The 20,668-nt window shown below is 36.1% G+C and overlaps 1 protein-coding gene across 2 annotated transcripts; it reads left to right on the top strand.

Moving 5' to 3' along the window:
• The first annotated feature begins 719 nt into the window (after positions 1–719).
• Positions 720–19,028, top strand: trx (histone lysine N-methyltransferase trithorax). 2 transcript variants are annotated; one of them, XM_031980291.2, is made up of 10 exons: positions 720–1,063; positions 1,783–3,217; positions 3,335–3,901; positions 3,992–4,425; positions 4,523–4,684; positions 4,745–5,140; positions 5,560–12,299; positions 12,385–12,547; positions 12,624–12,770; positions 13,278–19,028. In XM_031980291.2, exons 1-10 carry the CDS (start codon positions 899–901, stop codon positions 13,449–13,451), a joined length of 10,383 nt encoding a protein of 3,460 aa, XP_031836151.2. In that variant the 5' UTR covers positions 720–898; the 3' UTR covers positions 13,452–19,028. The 2 variants fall into 2 exon arrangements, with proteins under 2 accessions (XP_031836151.2, XP_076225772.1); XM_076369657.1 differs by lacking the exon at positions 4,745–5,140.
• Positions 19,029–20,668: the final 1,640 nt, after the last annotated feature.

The raw sequence follows: 20,668 nt of genomic DNA on the forward strand, positions 1-20,668 counted from the left end.
ATAAAAAGTTCATAAATTTCCCAGCCTTGATAAAAATGTATAATTTAAGACTAATAAATAATATTGACCACTAGAATGAAATTATTTTACGTTAAAAAATTTAAATTGTCATAATGGTTCGCTCGCGTAATCATTATAACAAATAATGCATAAATAAAATGAACAAAACGTGTAATACAATAATTAAAAAGTTTGAACAACGAAAGTTATATTAACGAGCGAGGCTGAAGATAATTCAATATTCCCTAGAGTTAAATGCATTGTGGTAAGTTCAGAGTGAGCAGCGCTCAATACGCGACACACGGCGCCAATCGCGTGCTGGTTGTTACTAAATGTCAGCTGCCACTTCTCTTCCTATGCTTACATATACCAAGCTCTAAACAGTTCAATTACAAATTGAAATTATATTATTGCATGTCAAAAATTAGTATATCATGATTCTCCAAATATTTTTCAAATAAATACACTTAATAAGTAACTTCGAGTCATTTAAAAATCAAAGGGTCGTTATAAAATTTAATTATTCAAACTTGTTACACGAGTAACACGAGTACATTCAAAATTCCAATTAAATTAGCCGGAATAAAAACCGACGATTACAAACTCACGGTTCAAGTGCCGTTCGAATAAAAATCACTAGATGGACGCGCGCACGTATATATTCAAAAATACATTCACCCACCTTACTACTACTGATTCTGTGTTTGACAGTACGCGCGTATTTCGCGGCTATCATCGAATTTGGCCGACGTTAACCGATGTTTAACGAAGCCTGCAAGTTCCGTGTGTGTTAAGTGTTCGTCGGTGTTCAGTTGGTGCGCCTCGACTGGGCAAAATCACGTAAAATGGAAACAGAATTTCGTTGTGAGGTTGAGGTTGGCCGTTGAAAAAAGTGAACATGGGAAGGTCCAAGTTTCCCGGGAAGCCGCCGAAGACGGTCACCAGGAAACGGATCAAAGTTCTCGGCCAGCCCGAGACAGTCCAAACCGATTCGGTAACCGTCGCCGAGAACATCTACTACGGACTTTCCCTGTTCAACGAAACATTTGGTGACAACGAGAAGGTAATTCCTAGTTTACTTTCGTAATGAGTATCTACTTAAAGGCGCCTAATTAGAGTCATGCGAGAAATGTATCTTTTTCGGCCTGCAAACAGCCGTATTTGTTTTATAAGCATCATAGCTACCTATACGGCGCCGATTCGGTGGCCAGAAAAACTCGGAGATTTGGCTGTATAACGAAGGTTAACCTATTGGAAGGGAATCGCAGCCTCGGAATGGCAGATGTGTATAATATGTACTGACGTATCGCTATAGTTGAAAGTGTCAGTGACTCGGTGAAAGATACTATTCTGTTCTTGTTTTTATTTTGTAAACATTATTTATATAATACTCTCATACTTGGTTGCTTTTAGCATAGAACGGAATTTTAATGCGTTGTTATTATAGAGTATAGCCTCTCGTATCCGAACTAGCAGGGAAACAAAAATGTTTTTAATAAAGAAATTTTTCGATATTACAACGATCACTTTTCTGATACCAAATGACATTTCTTTAAATCGAGAATGTGAAGACTGACAGTTGGTTTAAATATTTATAGTTTCTACATTATTGTAACTATTAAATTTCGCAAATTTTTCGACATACCACAGTGCAGAATTTTGTAGCAAAACAAATCAGAATTTTAGTCGTACTGTTTATTGCTAGGAGATAGTCTGTGCAAATAGTAAAATATTTAGAAATTGGATATTAATTTTGTTAATGGTTATATTCTTCTTGTGTAGGAACATCCACCATTCCATGGTTTTAGCACTAAAGAGGCTAATCTTTCCGTGTCATACATCAAAACACAACAACATGACACAGAAAATGCAACTGTTAAGTCACCATCTGATGCTATTGAGAATCCTGTACCAAAATCAAATGAACAAAACACAATCACAGATACTAAAAATTCTCCTTCGAATGTTGAAACTAACGTAGAACCATTATGCGATAAAATTGAGGAACCAACAGAGGATGTTAAGAAAGATGTGACCGTACTGAATTCCAAATGTGCTTCTAAATTTCATAGAACTAAAAATCGTAGAAGTTGTAAAAATATTAAATTCTCCAATTTCATGAAAACACCAGTATTAAAATCAGTAAACAATATCTTAGATCAGCATCAGCGAACAAGACAGTTGCGCAACAGTACCGCAAAAAGATTACTACAGAGGGCAAAATCTAATAGTAATAATGTTCGCAGTATCACAGCACAATGCGGGGATAAACCAAATGCAGTAAGAAAATTTATTTTACCAGTTCGAAGCGCCCATTCCTCAAGAGTTATTAAGCCAAATAAAAGGTTTATCGAAGAATTGGAAGAGATTTCTGGTGTAGAATCTAGTGAAAATGAAATCGGCATGCACATGAAGAAAGCTAAATTTTCGTTGAATAAGATTTGTAATCAAGAGTCGAAGTTGAAGGAAGGAAATATTAATAAATTATGTACAAAATTGAAAGACAAAGATGTAAGGAATAAAACTAAGAAAGTAATTCAGCATAAAAGTTCCAATGCCCAAACCGTAGTATCATGTGCAAAAAGTTGTGAAAAATTAACAGCTTCTCTACAAGACGCACAAGTATCAAAAGTTAATAATACAGATATAAAGAAAAGTAATGTATCAAACAAAAGCAAAGTAATAAAAGCTACATCAAGTGAATGTAATAGTACTCAAGAATGTTCGCAAAATACGATTAGGAAAACCCAAAATTTCAAATTAACTGTACCTAAAAGTCAAAAATCAGTTTCTGTTCCTATAAAAGTTCTTCCTGATTCCAATGTTCCAAGTTCAGAGTCTTCCAGGATTCAAACAAGGTCGGGAACTCAAAACGAAGTTGCTGGTCTAGAAGTTCAAACAAATTCTGAAGATACTTCAAAAGCAAAAGAAACTATTAATGGAAAAAATCAAGATAATTCCACTAGTAGAACTAAAATCACAGAGGGAAATTCAGATAATTTTGACACTGAAAGCACATTGTCTGAAAGTGGAAGTGAGCACAGTAACCATACTGAGGACGAACAGTCAGAATGGACTGGGATGAAGTTGAATGGTGGAAAAGTGATTTTAAGGAAAGCAAGATTAAAATTAGATAATAAATGTGTTGGTGGAACTGAAGGACCCTTTTCAACCACAAATAATAATAATAATGTTACGGGTGGAAATACTAATTTGGGTATGTATTGAACTTATCTTTGTAATTTAATCTTAATTTGATGATAAATAATAACAAATTATAAGATCCTGTAAATGTTATCAAATTTTAAAAGCTTTTATTTTGGTAATTCTTTAGGCTTAACGGGCACTATTAAGTGTGGTGTGTGTGGAGCTGTACGGTTTTATCGATTTGTGAAACAGGCCAGAAAATTTGGCATTCATAGTTGTGAATCTTGTCGAAAGTTTATTAGTAAAATGATTAAGCGACAGGCTTGTGCAAAATCTACGAACAATACCCTTCCAGTTCTTCAATGCCATAAAGGAGATGGTTTATGCTTAGTTCCACCTGTTGTACGAAGTCAACAATGGAATCTCATGAGATGTGTTTACAAAGCCAGATGTCCAGCATGTTGGTTAAAGATGTGTTTGAAATGTTACAACATTCCTTCTTCATTAAGAATGGGTTTAAATGCATTACTACCACCAATGATGAGAGATCCTCTGAGTATTCCTTTATCATTGAGTCAAGAAGACAATGATAATCAAGGGCAGAAGTTAATATCTTCTAAATTAGGTTGGCCTGCAGAAGACAGTTCTGAGAAAAACTTATTCAAATCAGCTATGAATTGGAGAAATATAGAAATGGGTCAGAAAACTAGCTATCAAGGTACCGGTGGTTTTCTGTATACAAAGTTAGATAAATGTAAGTCATTATTCTATTTTTCTGTAACAATTTTACTATAAAAGAATCTATGTAAATATATTTAACTATCATATTATTTCTTTATTTTAGTTGATTCATCGCTAAATATATCACCTAGTAAAAAGAGAAGAAAAAACAACAGGATAAAAGTAAGGAAGAAAATAAAAAATCCAATGTTCTCTTCATCACCTATAAGCCAATGTCCGCAACCCCTTAGGCAAAGACTTGAATTAAAAGGGCCAAGAGTAAAACATGTTTGTCGAAGTGCAAGTGTTGCACTTGGCCAACCAATAGCTACTTTCCCTTCTGCAGAAGGGAAAGAAGATACTGAGAGCAATAAGCACATTCCAAAAATGCTGAAGGAAAACGATAGGCCAGAGAAGAAAGATTGCACTAAAGAAAAGGAATCACCAAAACATAACGATGAGAATAATGTGAATCAAAGTGCTGTCAATGTAACACAACAATCCCACCTGAAAAGAGGAAAATCTCAACAAAATATTTTAACATCTAACTTTCATGCGGTAAGTAATTTCAAAAACTAAGTTTACCCTTAGGTACTGTACACTATATGAATTTACTTCTAATAAAATTTATTTTAAAAAATTCAAATGTTTATAGGCATCTAAAACAAATAACGATTCACTGCATACAGTATCTATAGACTTCTGGGAACAGTATGATCCTTCAGAAGTAGGTGCAAAAGGTTTTGCCCTTATTGGTTCAGAACTCTTTCATATTTCTGCTATTTGTTACCTTTGTGGAAGTGCTGGAAAAGAACCAGTAAGTAATGTGTATATACATATTGTTATTTATGATTGTACATGGTAATAATCTTTCCAGCTCATCCATTGTCAGTGCTGTTGCGAGCCATATCATGCCTTTTGTTTGGAACCCAGCGAATGGAATGCTTGTGCCCAACCAAACTGGTGCTGTCCTCGGTGTACAATATGCCAATCCTGCCATCTAAGATCTGGTCCAAAACTGTCTTGCATTCGTTGTCGTCAATCATTTCATCATTCGTGTTTGTCGAAATCTGGTGTTAGTGCAAGACTTTATAGTCCCGAAAGACCTTTTGTCTGTCAAAGTTGTGTCAAGTGTAAAAGTTGTGGTAGTGAAGGAGTTACTGTTCACGTGGGCAACTTACCTTTATGCTCCATGTGTTTTAAATTACGTCAACAAGGAAACTATTGTCCTCTGTGTCAAAGGTGTTACAACGAAAATGATTTTGATACAAAGGTAAGCATAGATATATTTCTCATAATACTAATTAAATAATTAATAAATTGATATAACATCAATGTACAGCTACACACATACTTTTATGCAAATTTAATATAGCATTACTTTTATTATAATATAGTATTTCATGTTACGTTAGTTAATGCTTTGTGCTTTAACATGTTCAGTGCAAAATTGATGTATATATCGAGTAAAACGTATTCTTGAGTAAAAAGTTCGATACACATGTCGTGCGGCAATCACATTAGATCTTCGTAAATAGCGAATTTCCAACTGTTTTAGAATACAATTAATTAAAATTTTTTTAAGTACAATAAATAAACGGAACTTAAAAAAATTCTTGTATAAACATCCTGCCGTATTGAATGTGTTAAAGTAACATTTGATACCTTAACAATTTTATGTTGTACTTTCAGATGATGGAATGTAGCGAATGTTCGTACTGGGTGCATGCCCGTTGTGAAGGGCTTTCGGATGAGCGGTATCAAATTCTTAGTTATTTACCTGATTCTATTGAATTCACATGTAGCCAATGTTCCTCTAATCCTAATTCAGTTTGGAGAAATGCTATAGAGGCTGAACTTAAAGCCGGTTTTATAGGCGTTATAAAATCGTTAAGTAAAAATCGAAAGGCTTGTGCTGCTTTAAAATGGAGTCCAAGAAAGGAGTGTCTATGCAGACCTGTTCCCAATCTAAGGAAATTAGAGTTTTCAAGTGAAAAGACAGATTCGAATTCAATTAGTTCTAAAGAAACTCTTAACTCTGAAGACTCTGAAGAATCTAATAACGAAAAGTTTAAAGATACAGAATCCGGCTCCAATAATAATTCAAAATCTGATGTAACAAATAAAGCAAGCGAAGATCAACCTAGTGATTGTTCGAATAGAAGAGGTTTGAGACGGCTTCGACAAAAGTTTCACCTTAAAGAATGCTCTGTTAGAGTAAAAAATTGTGCTGTAAAAGACACACAGGACAGTGATAAAAAGGATTCGGTAGCTCAAGAAAATTCAAGTAGTAATTCCAATGACACAGAATGTCATTGTTTAGACCAGCAGATTATTGTTAGACCTTCGCCTACACTGATGTCAGTAAAACGAAAGGTTAATAACAATGAATACAAAACTTTATTACAGTTTCATATTGACATGGGACATGTAATTAACTGTACAGGAACTAAAGAATTAATCGACGCTTATCATGAAATTTTACAAGAGGTGTTTCCATGGTTTAGTCCAAAAAGTATTAAAACTAGTAATGGAAAAGTTGACGCGTTAACACCTACCAAGGATAATAGTCACGATGATATCTCTCATACGAAACTTGACGATTCTATACTAGAAATATGGAAGGAAGAAGTAATGAAAGCACCGAAGGCAATCGCGGCTAAAACAGCAAATTTATATAACGTGCACGCTGAAGATAGTAGGTCGTGTTGTTTGTGTAAAGGTTTAGGCGATGGCCAGGAGACAAAGGAAGGACGACTCTTGTATTGTGGTCAAAACGAGTGGGTACACTCGAATTGTGCGCTTTGGTCGAATGAAGTATTTGAAGAAATAGACGGTTCTTTACAAAATGTTCATAGTGCTATTTCAAGAGGACGTTTAATTCGTTGCTCCGAATGCGGAAAGAAAGGAGCAAGTGTTGGCTGTTGTGCAAAAAATTGTAGCAGTACCTTTCATTACCCTTGTGCAAGGAACATTGGACTTGCCTTGAATTATGATAAAACAGTATTTTGTTCTTCACATTTCAACAGTTGCTCACATAAAACATTGCAAAATGAGAATGATTTTAGTTTAAGAAGACCAGTATACGTTGAGTTGGATCGCAAGAAGAAAAAATATGCGGAGCCAAGTAAAGTAAAAGTCATGATTGGTTCGCTAATGATTGACTACTTAGGTACAATTATACCAGAATATTCGGATACAGTTGACAAAATTATACCTTGCGATTACAAATGTTCTCGGTTATATTGGTCTACGGTAAATCCATTTAAAATTGTAAGATATTACATCAGAACATACATACAAGTGTATGTACCAGAGATTTCTCCTGATCTAGAAAATAACATAACTATTGATCATTCTAAAGAACAAGAAAGAGAAGATTTATTAAATATGCAGAAAACTGAATTTCTAGCTATTAAACAAACCTTGGATGCTTTGATTGATACAGTCTGTAACAAGGAAGTTGATGAAAATTTAGCAGAACAAAACAATACAGATCTTTTACCTCCGGAATTAAAGGAAGCCATATTCGAAGATTTGCCTCACGATTTGTTAGATGGTATTTCTATGCAAGACATATTTCCCAAAATGTCGTACGAAGATTTTTTAGCTATGGATTTAAAAAATGATGGTACATTTGCGACTGATCTGTTCAAAGATGATATGCTAACATCTGAAGTAGATGAAATAATAAAACCGGCGGAAAATAAAATTTCAAAAATTGATCCTTCTTTATTAGAATTGGGAGCGCATAATGATCTTTGGGTGCACTTAGAAGCAAAAACTTCAGTTCAAGATTTGATGGATGATTTGTTGAATTCTAAAAATCAAAAACGTGGTGGCAGAGAGTTGAAAAGGTCCAAGTCGGAAGTAATGTCGAATAGCCCGTTGGTTGTTGGAGGACAAAGACATCATCAACGATCTTGTAGTTTAACTTGGAGTTGCAAGTTAGACAGCACATACGGACCCAGTATAAAAAGGAGAAAATTATCAAGAAACTCGAGTATGACGAAATCTAGCGAGGCAAGCGTAATGGTGTTGGATTCACAAAATGAACGTCCGCCTACTTTGCATGAATTAAGAATACCAGATGGTATTATGGTTACTGTGGGCAGAGCGAATACACCTAACATCTTATCCGATTCCGTACGAGAACTAAAATATTGCATTGAGGATGCAAGTGGCATTAATCGTCGTGTACTCACTACGAGTCGTGAAGAAGGGAAAGAGCATAAGCGGCTCTTCTGGCATACAAGACAACAGCCACGAATACTGCAAGTTGATGGGATTGCTGATCCTAGTAGTGCTAGTGAGTGCAGTTCACCAGAGTACAATATTGAAGAAAAAAGTGCTGGTGTACGTGTATCAGAACCCTTATCTATTCCACAGTTAGATGGCATTAACGACGAATCCTCCTGCGACAGTAATGAATTTACTTTCTCAACTGAGAAAGATTCTAACTCCTGTACGAAAACATCAAATAATATTTTGCGTTCGAAACGAATATATGGATTCATCAGATCACACATAACGAAGAATAATGATAAATCGCAGAAAAATAAAATGAATTTGTTTAAAGAAAATAATTTAAAATTAAACTTAGAAATTCCACAATTAGATGGTGCTGATGATATTTCCAGTGATGATGAGTGCATATCACCTCAGCTTGTGGAAAGTGAGAAAACCATTGTTACCTCTCAGTGTGATGCACCTTTTGATCACATAGATCGTCCGGTAACTTGCAAACGATGCCGTTGCACGTACAGAACGCAAGATAGTTATAATAGACACTTGACACACTGTGATATCATGATTACAAGTGACAGTGATTCAGAAACTATGGATAATAAATTAGCATCGCCTGATTCTAGATTTTCTCCAAGTGTTGGCTCCCTGTCTCCACAATTTATAACTTTATCACCATCAGAAGGACATACTCTTTCTTCTGACTACCCAGACATGCAAGCTACATCTCCTTTAGAAGCGTCTGTACCATCTCCTCATCCAGCTATTCAAATTGAACCTATAGCACAAGCAATTATTACACCACAAATTCATACACATGCCACTGTGGAAACTGTACATCAAACAGTATTAACATCTAATGATATGATTGTACAAACACAGTATACCAGAACAACAACAACATTACCAAATGCTACAGTATTACCTCAAGAGAGTACTGTTCAGATAACAGAAATCACGGATCCACCATCTGTTACAAGTGATTCTAGTATTACACAGAATATTATTAACACGCCAGTAAACTCTCCTGACGGTGCCAGTTCTCAAACTGTTCCAAGCCCGCAAGTATCACCGACATTTTCTTCGACTGGTGTACAAACTGCGAATAACGAATCACAAGCAAATGCCCACGTAACAAAACTAATAAAGTCAAAGAGTCCAAGAGCACCAAAGTCGCGAGCAAAAAGTGTTAAAACACAAATCGCGAAGAATACTGTACAGCCTCATAACGGACATTCTAGATTTCAACCGATGCAAAATAGCACTCCAGTTATTCAACTGCAACAAGCTCAAAGAACAAACGGGCCAACTGTAATATTACAACAAGTGGCATCACCTGGTATCATGTCCGCATATGTGGAGACATTGCAACAACAGTCTGGACAAAATCTTCAGTATGTTACAACAATTGGTGGTCAACATGAAGCCGCATTTAAACCCCAGTTCATAGCAACTAATCATTTAGTTCCTGGTGCATACATACAAGCACCATCCGACAACTTGCTGGCATTACAGAATGGAGGTATATCGATATTACCAAGTGTACAAATCGCCCAAACACAACCAACGGTTCTAGGAACAATAATACAGCAACAACCTAGTGCAATTCAGTGTGGAGTAATATCGTCGGAACAATTATTATTAAGTTCAACCCCAACGTTGGAAATGTTCACAGACTCGACAGGCAGTATGTTTCTTTCAAATCAACCGATGTATTATGGTTTAGAGACCATTGTGAGCAACACAGTAATGTCTTCCAGTCAGTTCATGACTGGCACAGTACCACAGGTGTTAGCAAGCAGTTACCAAACAACAACACAAGTTTTTCAAGCTTCTAAGCTTATGGAACCTATTGTGGATGTTCAGACTGTTCCGGGTGTTCCGACTGTAACAGCGGTGCAAGCAGTACAAAATGTACCTGGAGTGCCCAGTGTACCTAATGTTACTAATGTACCCAGTATACCCAATGTATCCAATGTACCCAATATAGGTAGCATACCGAATGTATCCAATGTACCAAATGTACCCAATGTACCCACAATACCAACTATACCAACAGTTCCCTCTGTATCCAATGTATCCAATATAGCAAACATAGCAAATATACCCACTGTATCCAATGTACCAACAATACCCAAAGTACCCAGTATACCCAGTGCATCTAGTGTACCTCCTATACGCGGTGTATCTAGTGTATCCAGTGTGCCTAGTGCACCAGCTCCACCTACTACACCTAATGTACCTAGTGTACTTGGTGTACCTAACATACCTACTACACCCTGTACACCTGGTATACCTAATGTACCTAGTGTATCTAACATGTCTAGTATACCTAGTGCACCTGCTTTACCCAGTACCTCCAGCGTACCTAATATATCCACAGTACCTACTGTCCAAAATGTATCCAATATTTCCACATTGCAACCCAATATACAATCTGTGGGTAATGTTCCAAACATATCTACGGTACCCAGTGGATACGTAGTAGTGAATCAATCAACACCTATAACAGAATCCATCGTGCAACCACAAATTAATTTGTCTGCAACATCAGAACAAAGTTTTGCTCCACCCACGTGCAACTCCATGTTGCCTGTATCGTGTCAAAGTGTTGATCCAATGACATCGATGCAACAGCCGGATACATGTCCATCCGAACCTCCAATTGTAACAAATGTGACACCATCGTCTAAGCTGCTGCAAAACTCGATACCAACAATACCAAGGGTAGCTGTACGGCCAAGTCCAGTTTCCAACTCAACACAATTAAATAATGGACCATGGAAAATCACAGAACCACTGTTCAGTTCAGAACAGATGATGAATAACTGTGTCCGACCATACTTTGACTCAAAGCATGTATCAGAGAATACCAGTATGATAAAATCTAGCATATCATCTAAAATACTCCCCTTACCTAATCACTGTATAACTCAAAGGGATATAATTGTAAATAAGTTAAATCATGATGTAAATAATGTGCATAATAATTATATTAGCGCTGTACCGAATTCTAACAATATTAATGTAAGTACAAGTAATAATCCAGTTATCACTAGCTCGACTGTACAAAATAAAATTACAATGTCTACAAGCAACGTACCGACAAGTCGACCGATGAACAGAGTATTACCCATGCAAGCCGTAACTCCGAAACAAGATACGATGAAAATAACGCCAAAAACTGAGATCATTGAAGAGCCAACGAAACCAGTGATCAAACCAGCAGAACCGGAAACGGAACAAAAACTGACGGAATCGAAAAAGCAAATCACCGAGGAGGTGTTGTCAACAGCGAAAAAACCGGAAACGATCAAAACCGATATAAACGAAACCCTCAAGCTGAATACCGAAACAATTGAGAAAGTAAAGGAGAACATAAAGTTAGAACTGGATAAAGAAAAATTGCAGAACGCTTCCTTGAAAATAGTATTGCAAAAACAGTTGCAAGACGGCTCTTACAAAATTACACACAACATGAAGACGGTTACGCAGAACAAGAAATCCCCACAAGTGACGTCCGTAGAAATATTACCATCGAAACAAGTACCTCCTCAGATAGCCTCACTGCAGTTGCTACCGATAAAAACGTTCACATTGAAAACAAACAAGATAGACGAGAAAGTAAAACCAATCGATAACAAGTTCAATCTGTTGAAAGCCAAGACTCCACCGGTTGCTGTCAAAAAGCCAAGGCTCATAAGCAAATCGATCAAGTCTGTTCCACCAAACTTGCAGAACACACAAACGCAGAAGACACCCGCAAAGGGACCGACACTGATGTATGAAATTAAGTCTCAGGATGGGTTCTCTCATACAGCTTCTTCGATGGCAGAAGTTTGGGAAACCGTGTTTCAGGCAGTGCAGAATGCCAGGAAGGCCCACAATTTGCCGCCATTGCCTCACAATCCCCTCATCGAGAATCTGGGTTTGGAAAACAACGCTACAATATACCTAGTGGAACAGTTGTCAGATGTAAATAGATGCACTAAATACAAGCCCAAGTTTCATAACTTAGCACCGCCTAAGACAGGAGATACAGAAAGTGATCTACCAAAGGCATGTGACAATGGTGCTGCTCGCGCAGAGCCCTTCAGTGGACGGAAAGTCCATGACATGTTCAGTTGGTTAGCGTCCAGGCACAGGCAGCAACCAAAAATGATCGCCATCTCAGAAGCCGAGTCTAGGTAAAAATGAATTTATTAGAAATTATGTAACGGCGCAAATTAACTGGATGTATTATAAATTTTCTCCTTTCTTTTTCTTTTACAGGCGTGTGACAAGTACAAACTTGCCAATGGCGATGCGGTTTAGGATACTTAAAGAAACATCGAAAGAATCGGTTGGTGTTTACCATTCACATATACATGGCAGAGGTTTGTTTTGTTTAAGAGACATCGAGGCCGGGGAAATGGTTATTGAGTATGCCGGTGAGGTATGTAAAGTGGTGGAGACATTGTTTTAGTTTAATAATATTTTTTATAACATTTCCATTTATGTTTCGTTACTAGGTGATTCGAGCCTCTTTGACCGACAAACGCGAGAAGTACTACGACAGTAAAAATATTGGGTGTTATATGTTTAAAATCGACGATCATTTAGTTGTCGACGCTACGATGAAGGGAAATGCAGCGAGATTTATAAATCACTCGTGCGAGGTATTTATTTCCGTAATTGTTTACTTCTTTCAAATTTTCTTTATTAAAATGGTTCGATAAAAACTCACCTTGATCAAATCTGTCTAACTAATAATTCACTTTTTAATTATTACCTTTGAACAGCAGGGAGAACTCACCTTACAATTTCCACTAACGGGTATTTTTGTCTTTAAATAGTCTATTAACACTTAAACAAATTAATTTTTGAATTAAGAACAATCAGTATAAATAATATCAACCCCTTCGACTTGACGAATGTACACTCTAAGTATATTGTATAGCTTCATATTTAAGAAATATGATAAGAAAATTATTGTATTCAGTATTCTATATAATATTTTAATACTGAATAATAACGTAAGATATTATAAATTGATATACAAACATTAGGCTCGATACGTCGTCTGGTCGGAGAGTTTAATTTCTCCCATTTATAATTAAAATTTAGTTTATGAAGAGCCTGAACAATGCAAACAAATTCAAACTTCTTGCCGTTTATCATTACAGCCGAATTGTTATTCGCGGGTGGTGGACATCTTAGGTAAGAAGCATATTTTAATTTTCGCTCTCCGTCGCATAATCCAAGGAGAAGAGTTAACCTACGACTACAAATTCCCGTTCGAGGATATCAAGATTCCATGTACCTGCGGCTCCCGCAGATGTCGCAAATACCTCAATTGAGACTGCATATATACACACAGCTATCGTAAAGCAGCCGCCGACAGCCGCAGCAAACCACATGTGCTATAATTGGCCGCGCGCTTCGGCAACATAGGATTCATTTTATTGAACGTTATTCATTTAATCATCGAACTATTTTCAGAGATTGCAGCTTTTTATTACTATAATATGGAAATAGATATTATAACATTTAACCGCGAGCGAAAGGCAAAGGGAAAGGAAAAAAAAAGTACGCAAAAAACGTGTGTTTTAGAATGGCCAGATTTAATAGATAACACGAGGCACACATACATACACACACATACACACATGCATACATACACATCGCGTTATGACAATGTTACTTTAAACAGCTACACTCGAGTAGTTGATTTAAGGGGGTTTTACTTATAGCAATAAACGATTTTGATCATGTCCTGCTTTCGTATCGAGACAAGTCGCGGCGCCGCGCCACGTCGCGCTCAGGCTCATTGAAAGTGTTACTTTTATCCACGCCTGTGCTTTCACGCACGTCTTCTAGACTCTACTTATTATCTACTATTGGGACCGAGACGTACGAGATCTCGTCGCTTCACGCTAAAATCAACAAAGTAGAAATTCCTCGCTCGACGTTTAGAATTTCGTCAATTCTATCTATGATTGGACCAAGAATGGGGAATGAAACCGACCGAGGGGAAACGTTACTGAAAGTCCTCGTACTTAGATGTGAACCAACGTTTTCCACGATCGCTTGTTTCCATTTGACGAGCGTGGCAGCGATACGCTTTTTAATAACAGCGTGAAATCTGAAAGGCGATTGCCACGAACGAATGGCGCGCGATTATTAAGTGAGACGACGCGCGCCATTTTGAATTTCAAAGTCAAACGGAGTTTAGCGTGGAGCATACGGCGAGCCTCGCGACATTTCGCGTTCGCTGTAGGGCCAGATTTCAAATGTTCTTGTAAAATATGTAATTGTTAGATTAGACACTGTCTTGATGTAAGTATAGCTACCACTTTAAGTTAATGAAGAAAAATATAGCCGTTAAGGAATACTGCACGCGCGCGCGTGCGTGTGTGAGAGAGTGGGAGAGAGTGTGTGTGAGAGAGAAAGGGAAAGAATGGCAAGAGGGAACAGTCTCCTGGTGTTAGGATACTGTTGGAAGGTGTACCTACTTTGGCAGACATTGATGATATTTTTTAAGTCTTATTGTATTAAAAGGGAAAAGAAAAATGAGAACAAAGATCGAGAGAGGAAGAGGGAAAGAGAGCGAGCGAGAGAGAGAGAGAGAGAGAGAGAGAGAAAGAGATAGAGCGAAAGAGAGAGAGAGCGAGCGAGAGAGAGTTGGAGAAAAAAACGAACGGGAAACGAGAAACTTGCTTCCTAACGAGATCGAATTGTCTTGTTCGTTTCTTTCGAATGGAGGATTTTATGTACGCGCAATATTATTTTGATATGTTCTTTTTCCTTTTTTTTTGTTTTTATAGATTTTTAAACACTGCACCCATGCGTTTGTGCTTCCGCCTTGCCAATATTACAATATTAATCTCATTACTTTATTTTTATATTTAACGAAAGCCGCTGGAGAGAAAGAAAAGCGTGAGAGAGGGGGAAGGGGGAGGGATGGGTGGGGGATAAGCTTTTATTTTGCAGAAACCCAACGGAACCGCTATTCAGTCGGGACGAGGTTTCTGTCTGAAAAAAGATGAAATTTTGTGAATTGTAAAAAAATAATGATAATGGGAAAAACGAAAAGTATGGAAATAATCATGGAACCGTTTACGTTGACGAACTGCGAGGGGAAAAAAATGATTGGATCATTGTTTCGAGGAAACATTTCTAGGACATACGTCTAGAAAATGTTTGTGATATTTTCCCACACTGGGAAAAGAATTATAAATGTTCTTTATAGGAATATATTTCAGAACTTTACGGATATTACATGTTCCGTGAGCTGAGAAGCAAAAGGGAGATAAAAAAAACGAAGTAAACGACGAAGCGAAGAAGAAAAGAATAGAAAAGACGAAAGAGAAAGAGAGAGAACACCTTTCTGTGAAATGCAGTTTTGCCTTACCTTTAAATGTACCTACGCTTTAACCCGGTGATAGATTCTAGATGTACCCCGATGACTTTATATTCAAACTGAAAAAAAGAAAACAAACTGTGTAATTGCGTCTATTGCATCGATTTAAGCTACGATAAAAGTATTTTAGTCCGATTAATCAATTTCTGCCGAGGTGGTTGTCCCTTGAAAAATTTTTGGTGCTCCGTGGACACCGTTAAGTGCACTTTACAATAAATAAAAAAAAATGGCCTAGAGTAAGAGATAGTAGACGGCAGCGGAGGAAGAGTTTGATAATAATAAGAAATGCGTTATACGAAAGAATATTGATCGCGGATTATTTAAAGAGGTAATATAAAGAATAAATGATGGCAGGAACATTATTTGAGCACGCGAGCAGCGTTCGTCGGTCGTGCGACAATTTTTTAATCGGCCTGGTTTGGTACAAAATGAATACGCTGATTTGTAAAAAGTTTATTGTGAAAGGGAAAAAAAGGAACAAACGAAAGGGGAAAAAAATGTAATGGAAACTTGTTCTGGTCACGAGAAATTGCCATTTTTTTTGTGTTTCTTTTGTTTTTTGTTTAGGTACTTTCGAATCTTCTTTCTTTCTTTCTTTCTTTCTTTTCTAATATTAATACGATTACCAATAATTAAAGTAACTATTATTGGAAAATGAATATTGTTAATATAATGATAATTAATTTTAATCTGTATAAAAAAAAGAACGAAAAGGTAATAATGACATATAAGGAAGAAAAAGGTAATTTACTTGAAAATATAATAGCAATGTTAGATATTTTATTGATATTTATTACTTACGAGTGACGGTTCTAGGGGTTGGACGAGAGAGAGAGAGAGAGATAAAAAAATATTAATTAAATTAAAATAACGAAAAAAAATGATGATTTAGAACGTGGTGCACACGATGGTCTAATTATTGTTGAGACGAATTAACGAACGTCGGCTTTTGCCTTTTTTTTGAAACAAGGAGGGAAACGGAAAGCGTCGCTTTTCACCCCTCCGATGAACGCATTATACTCTCGTGATTGTTATGTCACCACCACCAATTAAAAAAAAAAGAAAGAATGGGGGTTATGAAATATATGATGTATTCGATGTACATACTTTATACTCCCGCACGCAGATTTAAATATCCGTGGTGATTGTAACAATAGTCTGAACTGAGTGTATTTACAATGTGTCCGTAAACAAATTAAGAACACCGTTTCTTCATTATTTTTTTATTTATATAAAGAAAAGAAAAACACAAGCACGCGAAGTGTTCTATGCTCTGGAAAGGATACGAGATAGTTTTTAACGGTTATATATATTATATATACATATATATATATAAATATATAGAAACACACGTATGTTTTTAATTTACATTCTTTCTCCGAGGAATTCAAGAGAAAAACAAAAGGGAAGATTTTATCGAATGCTTTCGAAAATGAAAAAAAAAACTTGCTCCGTGTCTTTTTTCCCGAATACGATCCCCTGACTCGCGGAGTCCGTACGAGCTCCTTAGTATTACGCATTCAACCTTCATTATTATCATTATTATTATTATTACAATTAATTATAATCTACACTGAGAAGATAGCATAATACATCACCACTCATACTTGTGCACCGTTTGTTTACTACACCCATCAGCACCATCTATTTTTTTTTCTTAGAGAAAAAGAGCGAGAGAGCGAGAGAGAGGGAGAGAGAGAAAGAGTGAGTGAGAGGAAAGAGAGAAAAAGTGATTCGTGTGCGAGAAGAGTAAAAAGAAAATATTATAATAATAATTATAATTATTAATTATTATTATCGACGTTAGAGAAACATAACAAGTGTAAACGACTTCGAACCTCGATCATGTATATGTATACCTCGAGATAAATTTTGCTTTAAGTAATGGAAGTGTCTAGACGTCTTAACTAGTTTTTGGTGTGATTAAAAAAGTGAAAACGAGTGGTTAAGTTATTCCACGGTAACTGTAACACGGTGCCCGTCATCAAACGACTTCGAATTACTACGATTTCAGAGCATCGCAGCGTTGCGTCCTCTTGCATCCCCCTGAAAGAGTTTCGCCTCTTCATGGTCCTTTTGGTTCTCCGTTCTTTTTTCAGTGTTTTAGGGGGAAAACTCGTAACGAGGAATTTAAGGGATTAAGGATTAACATTGTGAAACGCTTTTCAACAAAAATGGAATGGAACACGTGCACACATGAAACATGTATAAATGCAGAAAAAGAAACACTCCTATCCTAATGTTTAAAGAGAACGTAGAATTTTGAATATTGTACTTATTTAAAAAGACGAAGACGAAGAAGAAAAAAATAATAATACTATTGATAAATTTAATGAAGAAAAAAAAGGGAAAAAATGGTATGAAAGGAAAATTGAAAAAATTGTCTGTGATTATCAGTCATAATAATCTTTAGGTCGACATATTTTTTAGAGAATATTTTTTAGCAAATTACAAAATTTATGATATACCCCTATTATTGATATGATATTGGATCGGACACGCTACGCATAATATTTAACAAATTTAACAAAAAAAAAAAGCGGAAAAAGTGAGCGGGTTAGAGGGAGGAAAACGTGGAGAGCAAAAAAATGAGAGAGCGGGAGAGAGAGAGAGAGAGAGAGAGAGAGAGAGAGAGAGAGAGAGAGAGAGAAATGAAGATAAGAAATTTGAAAAGTGTAAAAGTTGCAAACTGTTTAATAGAATTATAAATAGTTGAAGATCGATGGCTGTTGTAAAATATTCTGTGTTTGGACAAATAATTATTGAAACTATTTATAATAACTAACTGAATCGTGGTACGATTATATAATTATTGTATCGCATTACAAGTATAGTAGCGTTTTTATCTATTTTGCGTTCGCATAATTCATCCGAAATAGATTAACGGAGCGAAATGGGAAACGTGAGAGAGTGAAAGAGAGAAAGAGAGAGAGAAAGAGCATGAGTGAGAGAGAGAGAGGGAGATATTAATGGACGGTGAACTTGTACCGAGTTGCGTACGGTGTACAGGACGAGATAAAAAAAGAGAAAAAATCATACGACGATTGTAAAGAGTAAAAAAAGGGGGAAAGAAAAGAAATGAAACCGAAGAGACGCTGCGGGCAAATGGGACGTATATACTGTACGCGTTCAGCGTGTAAAGTGTCGTTATAAATCTATCTACTTATTGTAGGAAACTTATGAAGTAATTGTAATAATTACATTAACCAGATGATGTGCGTACCGCATAGAAGACACGTAACCGCTTTCATTTCACGTACCAGACATGTACACGGATACACAACTCGTACACGTACATTTAAACCTACACACAAACACATTGGTCTACATTACTCACTCACTCTCGCACACAAACACACACACACACACGTACATATACATACATACAGAATGAGTAGGTACATACTCTGTACACATATACCCGTACACAACCGTGCGCTCATGTTTTGTATTTAAATGTTTTGTTAGTATTATATGAGAAATTAACAAAATAAAAACACAAATGGAAATATCATATTTCCCGTGCTCTGTGTAAAGAAGTATCCCATATATACGAATATACAAGGCGTCCCGTTGGATCTGGAATACATTGCAGAACGTTTTGTAAGTCAAAATCGAATTCAGCGAGACGTTGGATGTTTTTGTATTACAGGCAAGCGTTTTCGTGTATCTGTACAGTTATTCGGTGCAGTTCTTTTTTATTTTCGAGTTATCCAATTAGCTTAATTGAAATTAATTGTATGCGTAACAAAGCCGTTGGATTCGTAGTGAAGTTAAAACTGAATTCTCGATTAAATGAAAATTAATACATACTCTTGCGTAGTAAGTGGAAAATTAAATATTAAGGTAGATTCTTAATATTAAAAATGACCTTTGGGTATTGATGATTAAGAAAGGACATTTGACTCAAAAAGAAATGAAGTGATATTGTGGAAGTGTTGATTTTTTGTTATCTATTTGTACTGAGGGAAATTCATTTGCTTCCTTCTATATGGCTAAACTTCATTTAAATTTTGTTCATTTGTGATGGTTCTCGTTTGTCTTTAGAAAATTGCTGATGTAGTTGCTTAAAAAAAGATGAATAAAATTATATGAAGCAATTATTACCATTCAACATTAACATCCAACAGGATTTGTTCATTTGCACAATCCGCATCGGTTGTATGAATACAAAAAAGTGCAAAAATCGGAGTTGAGCAAAATGTCAGATAATCAAAATCAGACAATTAAAACGTAATAGCTGATTCGATTACAAATTACTTCTTACAACTGTTAATTATCACCAATCTACATTTGAAATCGAGGTAATTACCGCGAGTCCCAATTAACAAATACAGGAAGTAACTCAGAATCGAATCAACAGATGCATTATAATAGTCGATCTCAACACGTAATTAAATTACATTTTGCCCAACTCTGTACGAAAGTAATACAAGAACATTCGACATTTATTCAATAATTCAATCTTGACTTATAAATGTTAGTTTGTCCCAAAAGTCTTTTTCGTTTTATTCATACGTAGTGGATCCTCGGTACTTTATGTTTTATATCGTGTTATTGAATCATGCACAGTCCATTCCGATCTATTACCTTCCCTCATTGTTCCGGAAGCTTCTGCTAAATCAAACATTGCGGTTAGAGTGCGAAACAAACCTATGGGACAACCTAATATTTTCATCCAATTAGGTTATCCCATGAGTAATGTTTTTCTAATACTGAATTCTAATCTAAAAAATAATTACTTATATTTTCTTTAATCATCGACGTATTGACCATCCTTTACCCATTGGTATATTGATTCTTTCTTTTCGAAAATGACGTTAAAAAATATCTTACAAAGTATGATAAGAAACGACATTACTTATGGGATGACCTAATATTTTCAATACGCGGGACACTGTATACTAAGACTAGGACTACACGAGCGTTTTAAACGTCGCGTTTTCTCTGTTGACGTAGAACCTCGGTTATTAATTTATTAATAAATATTCAATAAGAATTAGTTCAAAACAAAAATGGATGCTTTGATCAATATTAAAAATAAAGAAAAAAGTGACATCATTGGTGATCGCAGCGTGTTGCACGCTTATGCGATCAATTACATTGAAATAAATACTTCTTACTTGATTGATGGAAACGCGACGTGTAGGGCCC

The sequence above is a fragment of the Nomia melanderi genome, chromosome 1 (assembly GCF_051020985.1).
Source record: "Nomia melanderi isolate GNS246 chromosome 1, iyNomMela1, whole genome shotgun sequence".
Classification (NCBI taxonomy): Eukaryota; Metazoa; Arthropoda; class Insecta; order Hymenoptera; family Halictidae; genus Nomia; species Nomia melanderi.